Source organism: Zeus faber (genome assembly GCF_960531495.2).
Source record: "Zeus faber genome assembly, chromosome: 21".
NCBI classification, from domain to species: domain Eukaryota; kingdom Metazoa; phylum Chordata; class Actinopteri; order Zeiformes; family Zeidae; genus Zeus; species Zeus faber.
In genome coordinates this window covers 9,302,846-9,323,586 of record NC_137208.1, presented here as the reverse complement: position 1 = coordinate 9,323,586, position 20,741 = coordinate 9,302,846, and the positions used below count along the sequence as shown (strand labels likewise).

General features: G+C 46.1%; 1 protein-coding gene across 4 annotated transcripts in view; it reads left to right on the top strand.

Annotated features, from left to right (window-relative positions):
* Positions 1-20,741, top strand: part of dock4b (dedicator of cytokinesis 4b) — a gene marked incomplete at both ends in the record, with an annotated part of 164,024 nt that overhangs the window by 62,145 nt on the left and 81,138 nt on the right. For all 4 annotated transcript variants that reach the window (XM_080022376.1, XM_080022375.1, XM_080022378.1 and 1 more), the window contains 6 exons: positions 1,900-1,981; positions 2,557-2,617; positions 2,752-2,884; positions 4,322-4,410; positions 10,320-10,445; positions 18,996-19,120. In XM_080022376.1, coding sequence (XP_079878502.1) covers positions 1,900-1,981; positions 2,557-2,617; positions 2,752-2,884; positions 4,322-4,410; positions 10,320-10,445; positions 18,996-19,120 — 616 coding nt within the window. The remainder of the gene's footprint in view (positions 1-1,899; positions 1,982-2,556; positions 2,618-2,751; positions 2,885-4,321; positions 4,411-10,319; positions 10,446-18,995; positions 19,121-20,741) is intronic.

The following is a 20,741-nucleotide window of genomic DNA, read 5'->3' as shown; positions in this document are numbered from 1 at the left end:
AAGTAGGATACAGCGAAATGTGTCCTCTGCATTTGATCCATCCTACACCTAGGAGCGGCGGGTAGCCGCTGTGACCAACTCCAGCTCTTTTGTCGGTGCCTTGCCCAGGGGCACCGGCAGCGGTAGTAACCCTCTCTAATGTGGCACAGCCACACAGAAAGGACCTGGGACGGCCTGGGGTTCGAAACCCAGGGCCTCCTGGAGATTGAGCCACTGTGCCGCCGTCGACGTGGACTCCAATACTGTCTATCTCCATGCGGTCGGTGTTGTAGAAGCACCATTTGTGCTCTTAAAGCAGCGACCGTCGCACCAGCCGCCCCGACACCTTGTCATAATATCCATATTGTGCGAGTCTGTGATTGAGAGACTCGATAGGGTCTGGGATTTGGGTTCTTCGTAATATCGTCATGGAGTCGAACCTTGTCTTTAAAGCTGCACCGCAGGGAAGTCATGCGCTAGCCGCTCTGAACAACGCCAACGCCCGGATCTGCCTGCTCGGTCATAATATCTACATGACTAATGATCGTAACCTGTGTCCCCAAAATGTTGTCCAACACTTGATGTTTTGCGCCAGCCCTGTCCCTCATCCCTCCATATAACTTCTGAGGGCAGAAGTTGACTTCTCAGCTTCCAGATTGCGCCACGTGAGAATGAAATAGAGATAAAAATGCAAACATGCAATAAAATAACTTTGTTTTACAATAATACTAGATAAAAATCAAACATGCATTAAAATACATGTTATATATAAATTCTATATAAAAATCAAACATGCAATAAAATGTTTGTTATACTATAATACTAGATAAAAATCAAACATGCAATAAAATACATTTGTTTTACAATAATACTATTTAAAAATCAAACATGCATTAAAATACATGTTATATATTAATTCTATATAAAAATCAAACATGCAAAAAAACCCATTTGTTATACAATAATACTGGATAAAAATCAAACATGCAATAAAATACATATGTTATATATTAATTCTATATAAAAATCAAACATGCGATAAAATACATATGTTATATATTAATTCTGTATAAAAATCAAACATGCAATAAAATACATATGTTATATATTAATTCTATATAAAAATCAAACATGCGATAAAATACATACGTTATATATTTACTCTATATAAAAATCAAACATGCGATAAAATACATATGTTATATATTGATTCTATATAAAAATCAAACATGCAATAAAATACGTATGTAATATATTAATTCTGTATAAAAATCAAACATGCAATAAAATACGTGTTATATATTGATTCTGTATAAAAATCAAACATGCAATAAAATACATATGTTATATATTAATTCTATATAAAAATCAAACATGCAATAAAATACGTATGTTATATATTAATTCTATATAAAAATCAAACATGCAATAAAAAAAACATTTGTTATACAATAATATTGGATAAAAATCAATCATGCAATAAAATACGTATGTTATATATTAATTCTGTATAAAAATCAAACATGCAATAAAATACATTTTTCATACAATAGCAATAGCTTAGATATAATGAACTTCAACATCGATGTGTCAAATCTTGAACATCAAAAGTCCCCCCGTCCTAAACATCTATCAGAATGAAGCGAGGATAAAAACCAATACCCCAAACTCATACATTATTCTATTTATCATCATGGCCAATCAATGTCACTCATTATTTTTTTTTTTTTTACTTTCCTGACGGTCCGGTATCTGGGTTAGGACGTCTTCCAGAGAATCCCCAGTTTGCACCAAGCGAATAAATATTGAATCGGCGCGGTGCTGTCAGATGTGTTGCAGATATGTTGACTCCAGCCGATCCCATCTCGCTACACACCCGTGTTTGATCCCTGTGTTGCTCCTTCTCCTCCGTTCCTCCAGCGAACGCTTCTTCGTCAGGCTGAATAAGAGCGGGGTGCCCAAGTCGCCGGAGAAGACGGAAAGACAGTGCACTCTCTTTGTGGTGAGCGCCCACGGTCGACTGTGCGTTTGTGTGTGTGTGTTTTTTTTTTTTTGTTTTTTTTTTTGGTTTGTTTTCTCCAGGGCTCGTTCTGAGGGGCCCGCACCGCCCGCCATGCCGGCTGCTCTTGACTTCACCTTGAAACCTAAAGCATGTCTGCAGGTCCTTGGAAAGTCTCGAAATGTCTTAAATTCAGTTGCCTTTACACATATTAGGCCTCCAAAGGCATGCCCTGTGAGGTCTTCATTTCAGCGTAGACATTTTGTCTGATTTAATACTTACCTCTGTCCTGTACCGAATATATACACTAGTGCTTATCTGAAATACCTGATTGAATAAGAGAGAGATGATTTGTCCAAAAAATTCTCTTAAATGTGGTGAAAATTGGCCTTAACAACGTTTAAAATGCTATTCAATGTAATTCCCTGGATTCCTGCAGACACACTGGTTCCATTCTGCAGGTCTATCTAATGTTGCACAGTGCATCCTGTCCTAATATTTAATTTCGGGAATAAGTGAGGTAAAAATTTGTGTTTCCCTGGTGTTTTTTCTTTTTTGTTGTTTGTCCTTCGTGTCAGGATTTGGGCAGCAGCGATCTGCGCAAAGACGTCTACATCGTGGTCCACATCATCAGGATAGGTGAGACCCCTCCCCTCCCGCCCGCTTGTGTTTGTCCGTCGGGGGCGCCTCGGATGGCGGTGCCCTGACGGGAGCCGCGTCCGCAGCGCGTTGTTGAATTCAGAGTCGCTGTGCGTCTTCCCGTGTCGGTCCAGGGAGGATGGGAGCCGGGGAGAAGAAGAACCTGTGCAGCTTCCAGTACCGGAGGCCGTTTGGCTGCGCGGTCGTCAGCATCGCCGACCTCCTCACCGCCGACTCCAAAGACGACCACCTGCTCAAGGTTTACGCGTGAGTCGCGGTAGAACAAGTTTTTCAAAGACTCCTTTTTCATGTTACAGGGCCCTCATTTTGATGCTGTTTAGTCTCTGGGACCCCCATCCGATTTTATTTTATTTTTTTTTCTACGACTTCCATACCCCTCTATGCAGTTATCAGGGTGTCTACGTCTACGGGTCCTTCAGAATTCTTCAAATGTCGTGAATTCAGTTTTCAGGCCTTAAAAGGGATTAGTCTGACACTTGAATTTGACTTCAACTTGAGATCTGGTTTTATTTATCTGTGTATTTCCTTTTTTGCAAATTTAAATCAAGCTCAAGTCAATATTTGTTGTTTAAATGTGTCTTGAAGTGATTCAATTTAGCTCCCTGACGCCTGCAGACGCAGACGCCCGATCAATACAATCGTTGTTGTGCGTTGTTGTGCGTGTCGCGGCGCCAACGGCTTGTGAATGAAATCACTGTGAAGTTGAACTACTCATAATTTTGCCGGGGACCCCACTCGGCCCCCGGAACCCGTGTTGCGCACCTCCGTTCCAACGTTCCAAAAACTCACTTGGAGCGACGCGCCCTGGATTTAAATTTTTTTTTGTCGTTGTGAAGTATTCGTAGCTGCACGGTTGGTGTTGGGAGCCACAGCGACGTGACTCCCAACGCCACGACTTGCGAAAGAGCGTTTTCAGCTCCATTAATTCTCGCGTCAGGCGCCCAGGCTGGAGTCACCTGGACCCCTCAAGTGCTTTTAAGCTCTCGTGACTAAAGTACAAAACCAAATAGTGCAAAATGCAACGAAAGGTGTCGAGGGAGAAATGTGAAATTCAGGGCAAGACGTCTTCCTAAAGTAAGATGGCGAAAAACTGAAACATTTCCGTGATGACATAAGTGCTTCGTGCTGGAATTTCCCCTTTTCAAGTTACAAAATAAATGTGAGCCGTTGCGAAATTGTTTCCCCCGGAACCTACAGTGTCTCAGTAGCTCAGTATCCCCAAATTTCGACCGCATCCCTTTTTCTAGCGTTTGAACGAATCCGGGACGGCGGTCTACGCGGCGCGGCGCGGAGCTCGTTCATTTACACACAAAACTACACGAAAAAAAAAACTGGGCTGGGGAAAAACATTAGTGTGACCACATTATTTCCTGCGTGGAGGGTGGAGCAGGGTGAGTTAGAGTGTTATCATACATTAGTACTTCCGTGCATTTAAATCAAGTTTTTATTTCAAATACTTCTGTTTAGTGCCGGCACAGTCCCCAATCCGGTGAATCCAGACGCCTCTCCCGCCAAACGGCTTCCCTCCGGGGAGTCCGACTCCCAGCCCTCTGTTGCGCGAGCTCTTGACGGGCGGTCTCAAAACGGGCCGCGCCCGTCTTGAGACCGCCCCGTGTCGCGGTGTCAGCGGGCGGCAGGCGACGGGACGAGCACGCCCTTTTATTTCCTGTCTGTGTCTTTCAGGTGTAACACGGAGAGCGAGTGGCACCAGATCCACGAAAACATCATCAAGAAGGCCAACTCCCGGTACAACCTGTCCGGCTCCAACACGGGTGGGGACCGGGCCACGCCCTCACGCTTAGACGATTTATCTTGAACCAAACGGGGAAACAAATGTCAATGACTTGGGTGAGGTTAGATCAGCGCAGCGGGGCTGCGGTTCCTATTCGGCGTCAGAGATTCAGAGGGGGAAAAAAGAAAAAAGAAAAAAAATTCTCTCTGAATTCTGACTTCTTCTTTCTTAATAATTTGGCTTCACATTCGGAATTTTTTATCTTTATTCTCGGAATCGCGCGCATGTGATCCAGATCCTCTTTTGGGCCCCCGAAGCGATTGCTTTCGCCCGTTTGCCAGTACGGCGCGATAAACAGCACGCTGAAAGCAGCGGTCCACGGGTTGAACGCAAGTTTTTCCCGCGAAGCTCATTTGCATCGATTCTGCCCCGAAGAGGAGAAGAATTGTTCCCGCGAAACATGTTTTCCGGGGGTGTTGTTCTCACAGCCAGGCGGTCTCGTTCGTTGCGTCGGAAACCAGTTAAATATTCACCTCGCCGTTCACTCCGTCCACGGGACCCCTTTCCACACTTAACCAGAGAGAGAGAGAGAGAGGGGGGGGGGGGGGGAGGAGGGAGAGAAAGAGGGAGGGGGGGCGGGTGAGAGAAATGGATAGAATGGGTAGAGGGAGATCACAACAATGTCAGAAGCAGAGCGTGAGAATCTGTGGCTCTGATCTACTGACTCAGCTTCTCAGAAGAGCAAGAATCACTCGAGAGGAAGTCGCAAATACTTGTGAATGTGGAGAAACCCGTGGAATGGTCTTTTGAAAGAGGGCCAGTAATTACTTTGGCTGACGGGGAGGCGCCCTGCGCCGGCGCGCCCCGCTATCTGAGTCGCGTCTTCGAAATAATTGGGAAAAGCCCGAGAAACTGCAGCATCCGGTCCAAAATCAAAAAACCCTCCTGCACATGCGAGGGCATGCGTTATAGTGGATTGGGATCTAAATCAATGATTTGCGGAGCCGGGTGGATAAGCGCGCCTCGCCCAAATTAATTGCGCACAACAGTCGACCGAGCCGATGACCGGCGTGGAAACGGAGCGATGGATGCAAACAACCGTTCTGTTATCTCAAATTAAAATCCCATAATAAAAAAATGACAACGCTCCCACGGTTCTCTATCTCCATCAGCGGGTTCTACTGTTAAGTGGCTGTGTTATCGGAGATAAGGCGTGGCCGCGGCGCGCCGTGTCAGATTCATCACAGTTCCCAAATCCAGATTAGGCGTGTAATGGATGTTGGCCCTAACACCCTGTTTAAACACGGGGAGATGACATTGCTGATGCTTGGTTTCTGTCGTGGAAAGCCACTTTTACTGTGTCATTCCTGTTTGGGAATGGGATCACATTGGGTTGGAATGGGGACTCCGGCTGGCGGAGCAGGTGAAGGTTGGGCTGACGGTCCGGTAGGCAGATTGGGCAGGGCAAATCCAGTCCGCTCGATAGGCTCGTTGGAGAAGCGGTTATCTCCCCGGCGGCCTAATAGTCGGCTCTAATCACCGATTTGTTTGGCTGGATTTATTTCACCGATTAAAAGATACCGATGGCACCTAGAGTCAAAAAACAAAGAAAAGCAAGCTGGTGGAAAGGTTGTCCCTGTCGGGTTTTAAACAACTCTCTCTCTCTCTCTCTCTCTCTCTCTCTGTGTGCCCACACTTATGCAGATTAATGCAGCTCAATTAGCATGGAGTCAATGGAAAATGGTTCTAAAGCGGCTTCTTCACTCAGGGCTTTTTGGCTGCAGTGTTTATTAGACACGCGGGATGTTTGCCATGGACTGTCTGGCATAAATCCCTCCATCGCTCCTGCCGAGCGCTAGATCTGCCGGGGCTTTATTCTTCCTATCCTGTTATCCCGGTTTACAAAAACTCCATCAGATGTATTTAAATATACGATAGATTATTTCATTCATTCGAGTTGATGAAATGTTGTGTTTTAACCGCTTCCCTTGCGGATGGAATTACTGGATCAATCATGTGATTGACAACGATCATTTCACTGCTGCTCTGCTACCACTAAACTTAACATAGCTAGAAAGGAGTTCCTTCTTTGGAGACATTGAGTGATAAAAGCCTGTTAGTAGTGCAATATGTTAGAGATATGGGGAAGCAGGGGGAAAATGCTTTGGGCCTACACATTAACAAAAAGAAAAAGGCGATTTAACATCCGCTTTGAACCAAACATTCCAAGAAACCTTACCCACGGATACAACTGGAGTTGGGTGAAAAGCGTGCTCTACTTCTTTCCTGGTCCTAGAACACGCTGTGGCCGTTTCCGAAACGCCCAAGCACGCAGTGCTCACAACATCATTAGCTCTGCATTTTCACTGGGTCCTTTCAACTTTCCCCCGAAAAGTCTATTGTTCCCCAGGGGCAACAATTCCACAACCAAACGCTATTAGAGGGCGGATAACACATTGCAGAACATGTTTGCCCATGGTTTTGTTGACTTTGTCCACTGGAGCACAAAACGTGCCGTCTGCATTAATCCAGTTAAGTTATGGAGTCCAATGCATTATTTAAGGTGTGGGAGATTCTAGCCACAGATATGGGTCCGGCGAGGGAGGCTTTCGGGCAGTGAGGTGCCGACGTGGCGGGGTTTTTATTAAGACTCATAAAAGAAAATGGCTCGCTGGCCAAAGTGTGAACATAAAGTAAAGTCGGATTGATCAGAATCGGGGGGCCGTGGGCCCCACGGTATGGCCCGCGGGGGCACGTCTCCTGCACCGCGCCATCCCCACTGCAAGACAAAACAACACGCAAGAAAGCTCTCCCAGCCGGGTCCGATCGATCAGCGCTAATGTGGCTGAATGGGCGGAGCCGGTCGAGCTGCGCCGCGGGGCTCGTCACCTGCAGACCGTGGCTCGACCACGCCCCCTCGTCTGCCGCAAAGGTTTTCAATTCATTATATTTGCTTCGAGGAGAGCGACTGACACAGAGGAGGGACTCGCTGTTTCCTGATATTGTGTTTGCGTTTATATGTGTTTATGTGTTGTGTGTGGATGTGATAAATAACACGCTCATACTGGTCCACATGTGCCCTTTGTTGGATCTGTGTCCGATCCGTATCAAACATCTGAATCCCAAATCATGGTCTCTAACGTGGAGTTTCTGCCCCCTGCACTGCCGGGCGCCACTCTTCCGGGAAGGTTTCCTCCAGAACGGAGCGCCTACGCTTCCATTCAGCAAAAAGTCCATACAGTAAGCGAGGTCAGAGACGTGGTGCGAATAGGTCAACATCCATTTCGTCCCAAATGGGGTTAGAAGAGGCTGAGGTCAGGGCTCCCGTCCAGAGCGGTCAGGTTCTTCCGCGCCCATCTCAACAGACTTTGTGCAAGGGGGCCTTCTCATGCTGGAACTGGAACACAAAAGTGCCAAACTGCAGCCGTGGAATTGAATACAGTGTTATTGCGGGCTGTAGTGTTAAGCTTTCCCTTCTCTGGAACTTAGCATAGCCCAAACCATGGGAAACAGCCCATTCCATTATTCCTCCTCCGCAAGAGAATACTGTGGACATGCACTATGCAATTGGGTTGGTTCACTAATTTGGTAGGTACCAATGGGTGGGTGTGTCCACCAATTTGGTTGGTAGAATTATGTGGGCAGGCTCAGATGACTGCACGATTCATCATCCCAGAAAGTCCATTTCACTGCTCCAGTTTCCGATGGGGGCGAACTCTACACCTTTCTAGCCGATGCTCGGTATTGCACATGGTGATCTCAGGCTTATTGCCTAGGCCTTGGCTTAGGCCGCTCAACCGTAGAAACCCATTCCGGCGCTCCGTGCGCCAGCGTCGCTTCCGGAGGCTCCTTCGAACTTTGTTGAGCTCTGCCGCCCGAGGACAGTTTTTTACGAAAGCACCGCACGCCTCAGTACTCGGCGGCACCTTTTCGCGTGAGCTTGCGCGGCTGACTCAATGTTTGGCCTGCTGTCGCCCCCTGCGCAAGTTCCGCACGTTTCGCAGTTGACCGGACTTGATGAACCGGAAAGGTGTGAAATTTGCCGGTCGGTCGAATTTCCCGACGTGTCGGAACGGTCGAAAGTCACTGAGCTTCTCAGCCTTTCCGTTGCCAGTGCTGTCGCGCCCATGTACTTGATATTTATACACCCGTCCCCAGCGACTGCGGCTGAAGTACCTGAATCCACTAATTAGAGATTCCCCGTCATTTTGGCCGTGCGGCGTGGATGTGTGAGCACATGCTTTTGTGCATGTGCGTGAGTGTGCGTTTGGTTGGTGTGCCTGCAGATGGGTGGTTGCGTCTCTTCGCATTAGCCCGTGCGCATCCATGTGTGTGTCTCAAGCAGTCGCACTGTATGGAATTCCTGCCCAGCAGACCTGGCAGCGCTCCAGCGGTCTTCCATTAGCAGCCAATTAGCCGAGGACGGATCAACACACTGCTGTTAAGATAGAAATTGGAACACTGCGCTTTTTGCCCAATAAAGGGAGGAAGGGGGCGAGACGATGCAGAGGGAGAGTACGGATTTGGAAATGTGGAGAGGCAATTGCACCTGTTTCCAGTGCAGTTTCAGTTCAAGAAACGAGAATTTTACCGTCAGGCCTAAACCTTGGCACCCAAGTTTTCCAAGGTGCGGGAAAATGATTCCGTCCAAGCAGACGGTCCCGATTCCGTCTCACGTTTTCCACCTGCTCGCTAATCGTGGATTCTTTTGAAAGCTCCCGATCCTGACATTCTCTCCCTCCGCCCCCTTGGCCTCTGGCACGCTCCCTTTATTTCTGTCTTCACGCCGTCTCGTTCTCTGCGAGGAGGAGTTGGCACCTCTCTCACGACGTGGAGTTGTTGATTCTCAGGGTCTGGAGACCACTGGGTTCACGAGCCTTTCGGTAATGAACTGACAACATGCACAGCCATCCAAAAGCTCCCTTTAAAGTCCCCCCCCCCCCCAAATAGTTTCCAATCACTTCTTTCCACCGGCGCACTCCGTACAGTAAGAAGCGGCGGCAGCCCGGGCGGCAGGCAGAAGGTTCGTTTAGGTTCAGCTCCATTGATATTTGGATTTATTGTGTGAGGATATTGAATTGAGGCGTCGATCTACACAGAGGATTATTTGCCCTTAATAAAAAGGAAGTGTCGAGGGTGGTGGTGACTCATGCCTTGTTTTTATTGTTGATGGTGTGTGTGTGTGTGCGTGTGTGTGTGTGTGTGTGTGTGTGTGTGCGCGTGTGTGTGTGTCTACAGTATATGTCGAAGTCATTACTTTTTTCCAGCTTTGAGCACCTAGAGATCGGGGGCTTTTTCCCCACGGCGGTTTCTTGCTTGGTGCACGCCAGGGGCAGGGTGCTGGAGCTCCATCATGCTGTCACTCATGCAACTCTCTTCATTAATTCCTGTCTGATGGAAAATCTACATGTTGTCAATGACATTTACACCTTTTTTTACATTTTTAATTTATCTGCCCAAGCACTTACAGCTGGTCTTTTTCCTGCATGCAGTATATGCAAATTAAAACCGCAGATACTATCAAAAACCTGTCAATCGTAGACCTCGCCGTGGACTATATTGAGTGGGAGAAATGCCTTCGGGCAAAAAAACCAAAAGATGTCTGGAACAATGTCTGGACTGAAAATCTGAGGTTTGCGACACTGGCCAGTGTTTACGGAGTGAAGTTGGTTGTTTAACACAGGTTAATACTGCACATACAAAAATACAGGATGGACAGTGGAACAATTGGGGGGAAAAAAGGAAAATAAGAGATAGCAGAAGCAGAGTAGTGAAATTGAATACACAGTGTAAAAGAACAACCCAAGTGGCTTATCCAGTGACTCTGCCAAAACGGAATATAATCGTAATTGAACCAAGCAGAACTTAAATTAACTTAAAGTGTTTATTGTGTATTACCGTTTCCTGCTTCCTTTTCACTGCGTGCTGTTATCCGTGCTGTGTTTCCAGGCCTGGCGGTGGCTCTGCAGCTCCTCCACGGAGACATTGAGCAACTGAGGAGGGAGTACATGGTCCTCTTCACTCGGGGCGTCTCCATCACCCGAAAACTGGGCTTCTCTGACGTCATCATGCCCGGTAAGACGCCACATTTTTGACCTTACCTTTTTTAAACAAAGCGACATTGGACGTCGTTTCCCATATGGATGCAAAAGAGTGTGTGAGTGAGTAAAGCAAACCCACCCGATTGGTTCGGTGGACTCTGAGGATTCGGCGCTCTGGGTATATTTGGCTTCGTGCGACCAGGGTGCGGCGCCCTCAGGATGTCGGGAAGTGTTTCACTGTTAAATAGACTGTTGAAGAACAAATTCACGTCGGTCTGCAGGCGGTTGTTGTTTCATATTTGCTTCCTCTCAGTTTGACCCTCCCATCCTCTTTAGGGTGCTGGTTTAGTGAGCGCCCATGGACCTGTTCCTTAAGTTCAGACCTTTTCCTAAAGTTAGGACCTTTTCCTTAAGTTAGGACTTTTTCCCTCGAGTTCGGACATTTTCCTTAAGTTCGGAACTTTTCCTTAGGTTTGGACCAGGGATGCAACAGGGGGCCACGGTAACTGGACGGTTTCGGTATCTTTATATTTAAAAAAAAAAATGTAAAAGCTTTAAAAGGTGTAAAAAATGTTTTTATAGTAGTCTGTCATAAATAACTAGTGTAACACTGTGCGTATGACTGTGGGGGGCAAAGGTGATAATTTTAATCATTTATAGTTCGCCTCAACTAAATAATGTTTTTAACCAAGAATTTGCTGAGTTATCTCATTTTATGTCAAATTATGACAGTTCTGATTTTAGGTGACTCTAACATACATGTCTGCTGTCCCAGCCACACTTTTATTACTGATTTTATGGATGCTCCTGACTCTTTCAACCTCACTCTAGCACTCAAGTACGAGAACCTACACATTCTAACGGCCACACCCTTGACTTAGTACTTTACAGTGGTCTCAGCCCTGAAAACATTGAGGCAACGGACATCTGTGTGGAGGCAAAGGATATCTATCCCAATTCTTTATCACTCACAACAGTCCTGTCCAAGTCAAATAAAACTTTTCCGACCCTGGCTAAATTAATCCACCCAGGACCTAACGAGGGACTGGCAGACAACGGGGATGGAAAAAGAGTGGTTTGAACGTATTTTATGAGCTCTGGAAGGGCACAGAAGGAAGCAAGAGCAGCTTAGCATCTAACCTGATTGTTGCAAACCATTCCAGCCCCAGAATTTTATTTAAGGTACGAGACTCCGTCATCACGCCACCCGCCCCCACCTTGCCATCTTACTCAGGTCTCACCAGAGATGCGTTTGTGAAACTTTTTTGCGGAAAAAAAGCTGATGATAAGACAGGGAATTACGCCCCTGACCAAGTTATACACGCTGGTCATTGACAGTTATTTTAGCAATTTTGAAACTGTGTTACCATCATTTTTACCTTCTTAAGCAGGTGATTGACACAATTGGACTCAGTATAAGTATATCATCAATTATAAATAGCTCGCTGAAGAAAGGCATTTTTTCTTTCTACTTTTAAACATGCTGTGGTCCATCCTCTTTTAAGGAAACCAAGCCTTGATCGCTCTGTTATTAGCAATTTCTGGCCCATTTCTAAACTTCCATTTCTTTCAAAGGTTTTTTTTAAGAAGGTGGTATCAACCCAGCTTTTTGCTTTTTTCCAGGCCGGTTTGAGAGCTTTACGTAGCACAGAAACTGCCCTTCTCAAAGGATAAGTGCAATTTTAATTATTTCACTTTGACACTGTAGATCACGCCGTTTTAATTGACCGCCCTAACACCTGGGTTGGCGTCAAGGACACCGCACTTGCCTGGTTTTATTCCTACCTTTTAGAAAGAACCTTCGCAGTCTCCATAGGTAGCGACTCATCCTCTACAGCTCTAATTACCTGTGGTGTACCACAGGGTTCCATCTTAGGTCCCCTTTTATTTTCATCTGTGTGCAGCCTCTTGGCCAAATTATCCAAAGACACGACGTCTCATTTCATTGCTACGCAGACGACACACAGACAAACCTTCCCCTGAGGCCTGGTGACCCGAACAGCCGAGCTGCCGCTGCAGATTGTCTCAATGGTATCAACCGTCGGATGGCACCGAGTTTTCTTCAACTCGATAATTCAAAATCAGAAATCATACTCTTCGCTCCCCCAAAATTCTCCCGGGCATATTGAGAGGGGCCTTGGCACTCTGTCCACAAATATTAAGTCTGTTGCCAGGAACTTGGGGGTACTGTTTGACTCTGACCTAAACTTTGAACAACATTCCAGTCCAGTCCCGCTTCCTTCCACTGAGAACCATTTCAAGAATCAAACCAGTACTATCACACAGCGACCCGGGAATAGTAATCCACGCCCTCATTTTCTCCAGACTAGACTCCTGTAACTCCTTTCTGGCATCAACCAAAAGTCACTCTCTCGCCTGCAACGAGTTCAGAACGCAGCGGCTCTGCTTCTTACCGGTTCGTAAAAACGACGTCACATCACCCGGATCCTGACTTCTCTCCGTGGGCTCCCTGTTCAGTTCAGAAATCGATTTTAGGATTTTATTGATGACTTTCAAAGCATGTTTGGGTCTGTCTCCAACAGATATCAGATTCCTACATAACAGATATGTTGACCCCGTATAAGCCAGTGCGCGGCCTCAGATCCTCAGGTGGACGTGGCCCTCCTGGCTGTTCCAAAGCAGAGACTTAAAACTAAAGGTGACGCCTTTTCGGTCAGGGCACCTCGGCTTTGGAACAACCTGCCTGAGGAGATCCGGCAGAGTGACTTCTTTTAAATCCCTTCTATGAACCCCCTTTCTTTATCCATTTTATTTTTTACTTATTTATTTACATTTTTTCCTTTTTATTTCTATTTCTTATTATCACATTATATCCATTTATTCGTTTTTTTTTGTCTCTTTATCCGTTTTTACAGTTTAATGAATGGTTTTAATGACTTTTTATTAATGTTCCTTTGCCTTTTAATTTCATGATCTGAACACTGCTTTTATTTCTCTGTCAAAGCACTTTGTAAACTCTGTTTTTAAAGGTGCTATATAAATAAAGATATTATTATTATTATTATTATTATTATTATTATTATTACTTTTATTATCATTATTATTATTATTATTATTATAATACCATGCACTGTGGCATGCCTAGTTTGTTCAGATCTTTTCCTTATGTTCGGACCTTTCTGACCCATTTGAACACGATACAAGGAATTGGGAAATATAAGTCTTGTAAACGCAATTGAATATGGAGTGAGAACTATGTGCGTTAATAGCGGGAGAAAGAACACAAAAATGTAGACACCTTTGAGGTATCTGGTGAGAAGTGGCGGAAGAGGGCTTTTGGCAAAAAAAGTAAAGAAGCTACGGCAACATCCGGACCAACGTACAGACACCTAATATACACGTACATTTCTTTGTTTACACATGGCTGCCACTCATTGCCAAGAAACTCGCGACGCGGGGTCCCATGAATAAAACGACTGTTGGTGCGCCTTCATTTGTTGCGGTGTGAAACCGACCGGACGGAAATGCAAAAGAGGAAACTTAACGAATCAGGCAAACTCTGGTGCGGACCAGTGGACTGGTTAGGTTTCAAAAAATAGGCAAATCCGCCCGTGGTTTTCCGCTCGCCGGAGGTTTAAGCGCATTTGTTTCACTCAGCAACCTTTTCTCCTCCCTCAACATATCCCCCCCCCCCCGTGTCGCCCCCTTTCCCCGTCCATCTCCCGGCGCCCGCTGTACAGTGTGGGCGCGCTTAGCAGCGGCGCATCTACTGTTGCCGTGGCAACACCCGGGAAACTCTCCCACCTTCTTACCCACGGGCGTTCCCCGCGCCGGTGCGAGAGGAGAGCGATATTTGAATCGCACCTGAGGGCGCCCCGAGAAAATGAGGCGCTTATCTCGCCGCCAGCAGATAGGGATCGCGGCGTCTGGATGACGGCCGCGTGCAACCGCACGGTTGCCATGGTTACAAATTTACATCAATGTACCCAACGTAGCCTATATATCAATATGATCGTGTGTGCATATTAAAAGGAGACTAGACTGCCGTAAATGAATGGGGGCTGCACGTGTTGCATTGTGGGTTTTGGGCTTTTTTTTTTTACGCCGCAGCTGCTTGCTCGCTCGCTCGCTCGCTCGCTCGTGGGGAGCGGACGTCTGGGGAGGATTTTACATTTTATTTCACTGCGTCTCCCCCGACCCCCCGGTACCCAACTAACGCCGGGCAGGTTCATGTTCACAGCCACCGTCTTTGTCTGGATCCGATCCCTTAATGCTGAGCACTCCCACCTTCCTCCCTGCGAGAGGAAGAGTGCGCCCTGGGCGAGAGAGCCCGACTCTCTCTCTCTCTCGCTCTCTCTCTCCCTCTCCCTCTCTCTCTCGCTCTCTTTGTCTTTCCGTCTCCGTTTTATTTATTTATGTGTTTCTCAATTTCTTCCTCTGATTCTTTGTTTTCTCCATTTTTTTCTTCTTGTCTCTGCCTCTCTAGTCATCTCTCTCTCTCTCTCGCTCTCTCTCTCGCTCTCTCTCTCTCTCGCTCTCTCTCTCTCTCTCTCTCTCGCTGCATTTATTCCTTTTTAAATCCATCTGTCGATTTCTCTCATTATCTATGCATCGCTCTTCGGGTCTGGCTTTCCTCTCTTTCCCTCCTACAGTATATCCTTCTACGTTTCTCTCCGTCCCTGCCCTCTCTCTCTCTCTCTCTCTCTCTCTCTCTCTCTCTCTCTCGGCCCGCTCTCTCTCTCTCTCTCTCTCTCTCTCTCTCCTTCTCTGCATTTTCTCTCTCTTGATCCCTCTGTCGATTTCTCTCATTATCTCCACATCACTCTTCATTCATTTCTTGTCCTCTTCTTCTTTGTCTCCCTTTCTCCTTTTTATTCATTTGTTTATTCATTTATTTCTCTACTTGTCCTTTGTTTCCTCTCGTATTCCGTTATTCTCGCCTTTCCGCTATTCGCTCTCTGCATTTCTTTCTTTTTAATCCCTTCGTCGATTTCTCCCATTCCCTCTATCCCGCCCCTCATTTTGGTCTTGTCTTTTTCTCTGCCTTTCTCTCTTTTTATAAAAAATTTTCCCTCATTTATTTCCTGTTTTTTCTATCCTTCTCTCTCTCTCTCTCTCTCTCTCTCTCTCTCTCTCTCTTTCTCTCCATCTCTACCGCTCCTTTTCCCCCTCCTATCGTTCCTCTCACTATTCAGGTGTCTCTCTCGGCCTCTCTGCCTCCCTTGTTACCTCTCTCACCCTCTTCATCGCTCCTTCTCTCTCTCTCTCTCCCTCTCTCCCTCCCTCTCTCTCTCTCTCTCTCTCGCTTCCCTGTCCATCTCCATATCGATCTGCAGCATTAAAATAAAACTCTCTAAAAATCTCTTTCTCATTCTCTCCGTACTTTCTCTCCACCAGGTCATCTTTACTGTGTGTGTGTGTGTGTGTGTGTGTGTGTGTGTGTGTGTGTGTGTGTGTGTGTGTGTGTGTGTGTGTGTGTGTGTGTGTGTGTATGTGTGTGTGTGTGTGTGTGTGTGTGTGTGTGTGCTTGAGTACAGTATCTGTGTTTTGAAGTGCCTCGGGATTACCATGGCGACCGTTGTTAAGAGCAGAAAAAAAATCAATCTGGCCCTACAGATAGAGATATGATTCAAACACAGACGCACACACACACGCACGCACGCGCACACACACACACACACACACACACACACACTTGAGGGCATATATGGGAAGCCCACCGCCGCTCGGCTGTTCAGGAAGCAGGCCTGTCGTCTCTCTTGACTGCGGCGTTTACCAAAATGCATGAATCCTCCTTTGGAAGGAAGTGGAAGCGGTCTGGTGCAACGTTGACGTCTCCTTGAGCGTTTTCTCCCAATGATGCAAAACATCGCCGGCAAAAAGAAGCTGAAAAAAAAAAACGTCTGAATTGCATTTTTATTTTATTTTTGTTTTTTGGGCTGTGATCCTGGCGGTGACAAAACCACCGCTGCCATCCACATCAAGGCCACTGAGCCCATCTGATAGTAGTCAAGTCCGTGGGAGCCCGATCTGAGAAGTGCCCTATTGTTAGATGTGATTTAGTGTCGACGCTGTGCAACTATGATCTAAATCAGGCTGGCGACCCCCCCAAAAAAAAAATCTCGCGGACCCACGTCTGATTCACGATTCAGGATTTGTTTCATTTGTGCCGAAAAAAAAATTATCATTTGCATCGCTGTGGTTTTTTGATATATTTAACGTTATATTTGGTGAGCCGTTGTCATCGTCGTCATCATCATCGTCATCATCATCATTATCGTCGTCCGTGTCGCTCGATGGGTGACCAAACGTCGCCGCTTAGTGCGGGGGCAGCCTCGCGTTTTGACCAGGCGAAGCTTGTCAATTGGACATTTCCATCAATTTTTTTCCATTTCCATTTCCGTCAGGTTGACATTGGCCATCGTGCGCTCGGCGCCGCAGCAGCGTTCGCGCCGGCAGAGCGCCTCCCCTTCGCCCGCCACAATTGGCGGGGACCGGAGCGGGAGAGCGAGTTGCTATGGTTACAGGGACGCTCCGTGCAGCCGCACGCACGCACGCACGCAGGCGGCGGGCGCGCTCGCTCTTTCTCCTGGCCTCTCTTGTTGAAAATGTAGCCTGAAAAGTTATTTCGTGGTGGTGCATCTACTGAATAATTGAACTGAGAGAATTATTTCTTAAATTTCTTTTTTCTTTTTTTTTTTGTGAAAACATATTCAATAAAAAAAAAAAAAACACATTTTCCTTTATTTTTGTGCAAAAGATCAGCTGCCCAGCCCAGGTGTCAGGGACCCACAGTTTGAGAACCCCTGGTATAAACAGTCATTATTGTACATTCTCTCATGGTGGCACCATCCTGTAAGTGAAATAAAGGTGAAGTTCAATGTCAATGCGAGGTCCCTGGGCCTCAGATTGAGAACCCCGTGCTGCAGAGCAAGCAGTTAGCGGTTCAGCGTCGCGCTCAAGAAGACACACAAAGCGTCTTGGCCCTGAGCTGCCTTCACACGTTGAGCCGATGAAAACAATACAAATAAACCTTGAGCTCGTGAAGCACCTTCCCCACGCGGCACGCAGCTCCAAACGCTTACGCTGAGGGCTAATCAAATAGCAATCATTTTTCTTTATCTTCTTTAATCTCTCATGCTTGCAGGGTAATCCCCTTAGCCACGTGTGATCGTGATCGCTGTTTTCCCTTTCCGTATCGGCCCCGGCGGATCAAACCGCGGCCGCTCCGTGGGTCCGTGGGTGAACTGTATCTGCGGCGTCTCGCCAAGTTCATCCGCTGTTTGGTTTGTCTGCAGGTCGGGGTGTCGGGCGTCTATTTGCCGGCGAGAAATGACTGGAGCTCACTAATCCAAAGCGCAAACAGAGCTGTGTGTGTGTGTGTGTGTGTGTGTGTGTGTGTGTGTGTGTGTGTGTGTGTGTGTGTGTGTGTGTGCGTGTGTGTGTGTGTGTGTGCGTGTGCGTGTTGGGTCTGAAACCAACACTCTGCAGGAAACACCTGTGCCCTTGCGACGCTGTTTGAATTGCCAACTTTTAACCGCGCATATCTCCAGACACACATGCTCCGTCTACATACACGCAGTAAAAAAAGAAAAATGTTTAAACCTCGTAAAAACAAAGTGCGCGATGCATCGTTGTGACTTATTCTTCTCGTTCATTTGGTTCTCGGCGGGAAAGGCGGACCCCGCCACCAACAATGGCGACAGCGCAGCGCGTAGGGGAACACGTGCGCAGTATAAATACATGGGATGGCCGTTTCTTATAAGGTTAAGTAAATAAAGTATGAAATGTGGTATTTTCTTAACAAAAAAAAAAAAAAAAAAAATGTTACGGATTACCACCTTAAGTGATTGATTAAAGTGTTATTAATCCATAACATTTTATTTGTTAAAAAAAAAAATCTCATATTTGATGCTTTATTTAGCTGCCACTGTATATGAAACACCCGTTCACTGTATTTGAATAATGTATGTGCTCCGCTATTTGCTGCCTCCATTGTTTGTGGCGGGGTCCGTCTCCCCCCCCCATTCTTAAGATAATTACGAACAAAACAGCAGCCACCATGTTTTTTGGGGTTTTTGTTTTTGTTTTTTTTTGCTGAATTCTATTTAAAAAAACGTTTTTGGTGTCATTATACTCTAGATAATTTAACTTCAGGGTTGAAAAAAATTCCCACCACTAAAGTCGTCAGATTATCGAGTTTCATTCACGGTATTTCCGTCATGCATGTGTTCCCCTATGACGCCGTTTACATTGTTGGTGACGGGGTCCGCCATTCCACTTCAGGAGAAAGGAAATCAATCACAGGGTCAGAAGAGGGAGAACTGTGAAAGAATAACGAGGGCGACGCCTAGAGGTTGGAGCAAAGGAAACACCAAACTGTCGACATCTTGAATGCGGTGGTGTGATCCACCCAACACAGGCACGGATCGCCACTTTAAACGTTGGAAAATACACCAACATTCAAACGAGGGGAATGGCGGTTCCGAGGTACCGGCACGGCCGCTCTTAGGGCCGAATCGCGCCCGGCGCCGCCGGGAGTGGAGCGGTTGGCGTCTTCGAAGTGGGCGGAGCGTGGTTTTCCCGTCCATAATGGATGTTGTGCGTGCTCCGTCCTCGGCAGGAGAGATGCGCAACGACCTCTACATCACCCTGGAGAAGGGCGAGTTCGACAAGGGAGGAAAGAGCGTCGCCCGCAACGTGGAGATCACAGTCTACCTGCTGGACATCGACGGCCACGCCCTCAAGGTGAGGCTTTGTTATGGAGAATCTGTAACAATCCTAGTACTACTATACTACTACTACTACTATACTACTACTACTATACTACTACTACTACTACTGCTACTACTGCTACTACTACTAATAATAATAATAATGCTTTACTACTAATCCTACTACAACTATAATACTGCTACTACTTCTACTACTAATCCTACTACTACTACTATACTACAACTACTGCTGCTACTCCTACTACTACTATACTACTACCAATACTACTGCTACTACTACTACTACTAATACTACTGCTACTATTGCTACTACAAGACTGACTACTACTACTATTACGGCTGCTACTATGTCTACTACTACTACTATGGCTGCTACTACTCCTACTCATATTACTCCTCCTACTACCACTCCTCCTTCTATTACTCCTACTGCTGCTGCTACTACTATGACTGCTACTATGTCTACTCTTACTACCACCACTACTACTATTACTACCACAAGACTCCTACTACTACTACTACTACTAGACTCCTACTACTACTGCTGCTACTATTACGTCTTCTACTACTACTACTACTCATTCTCATACTCATACTAGTACTACTCCTACTGCTACTCCTATTTATATTACTCATCCAACTACTGCCACTACCACTACTTCTACTCCTACTACCTTTACTACTCCTGCTACTCCTCCTGCTACTACTACATCGACTACTACTCCTACTCCTATTACTCCTCACTCACTCCACTTACTACTACTACTACTACTACTACTACTGCTGCTACCAGGACAAATACAATTCTACTACTACAACTAATACTACTACTACCACTTCCACTACTACTACTACTCTTACTCCAACTCATACTCCTACTGCTACTACTAAGATGTCTACTGCTATGTCTACTAGTACTACTTATACTCATATTACTCCTCCTTCTAATGCCACTACTTCTTCTCCTACTACTCCTGTTACTACTCCTACTACTACAAATATTCCTACTCCTACTACCACTACTACTCTTTCTACAACTCATACTATTAAACTAACTCATACTACTACTATTGCTGCTACTTTGATGACTACTACTACTACTACTACTAGAACATTACTAAATATATATATACACAGACATAACTTTCCGATTTTATTTTAATTGGTCAGGGAACGGATCAGAACATAAAAAATGCATGATGTGAGCTCTTTAAATATCTGCGACCCAGATGAACTGAACGTTCGCCCGTGGTTCTGCTTCCAGCATCCGACACCGACAGCGCGGATAAAGTCACATACACACACACACACACACACACACACACACACACACACACACACACATCCGCACATCTGTATCTGTACACACAGATACAGAGACACACACACACTCACCTACAGTGACACACACACACATTTACATACACACAGTCACATGTACACACAAACACACTACAGTGACATACATACACACATACTCTCTCTCACACACAAGCACGCACACACACACACACACACACACATGCACACGCACACACACGCACACGCACAAGCACACACACACATGTGTTGTTCATTTTGCCAACCTGGGACTTTTTTCTTTTCATCTCGGTCATCTATTCATTCTCCCCTCG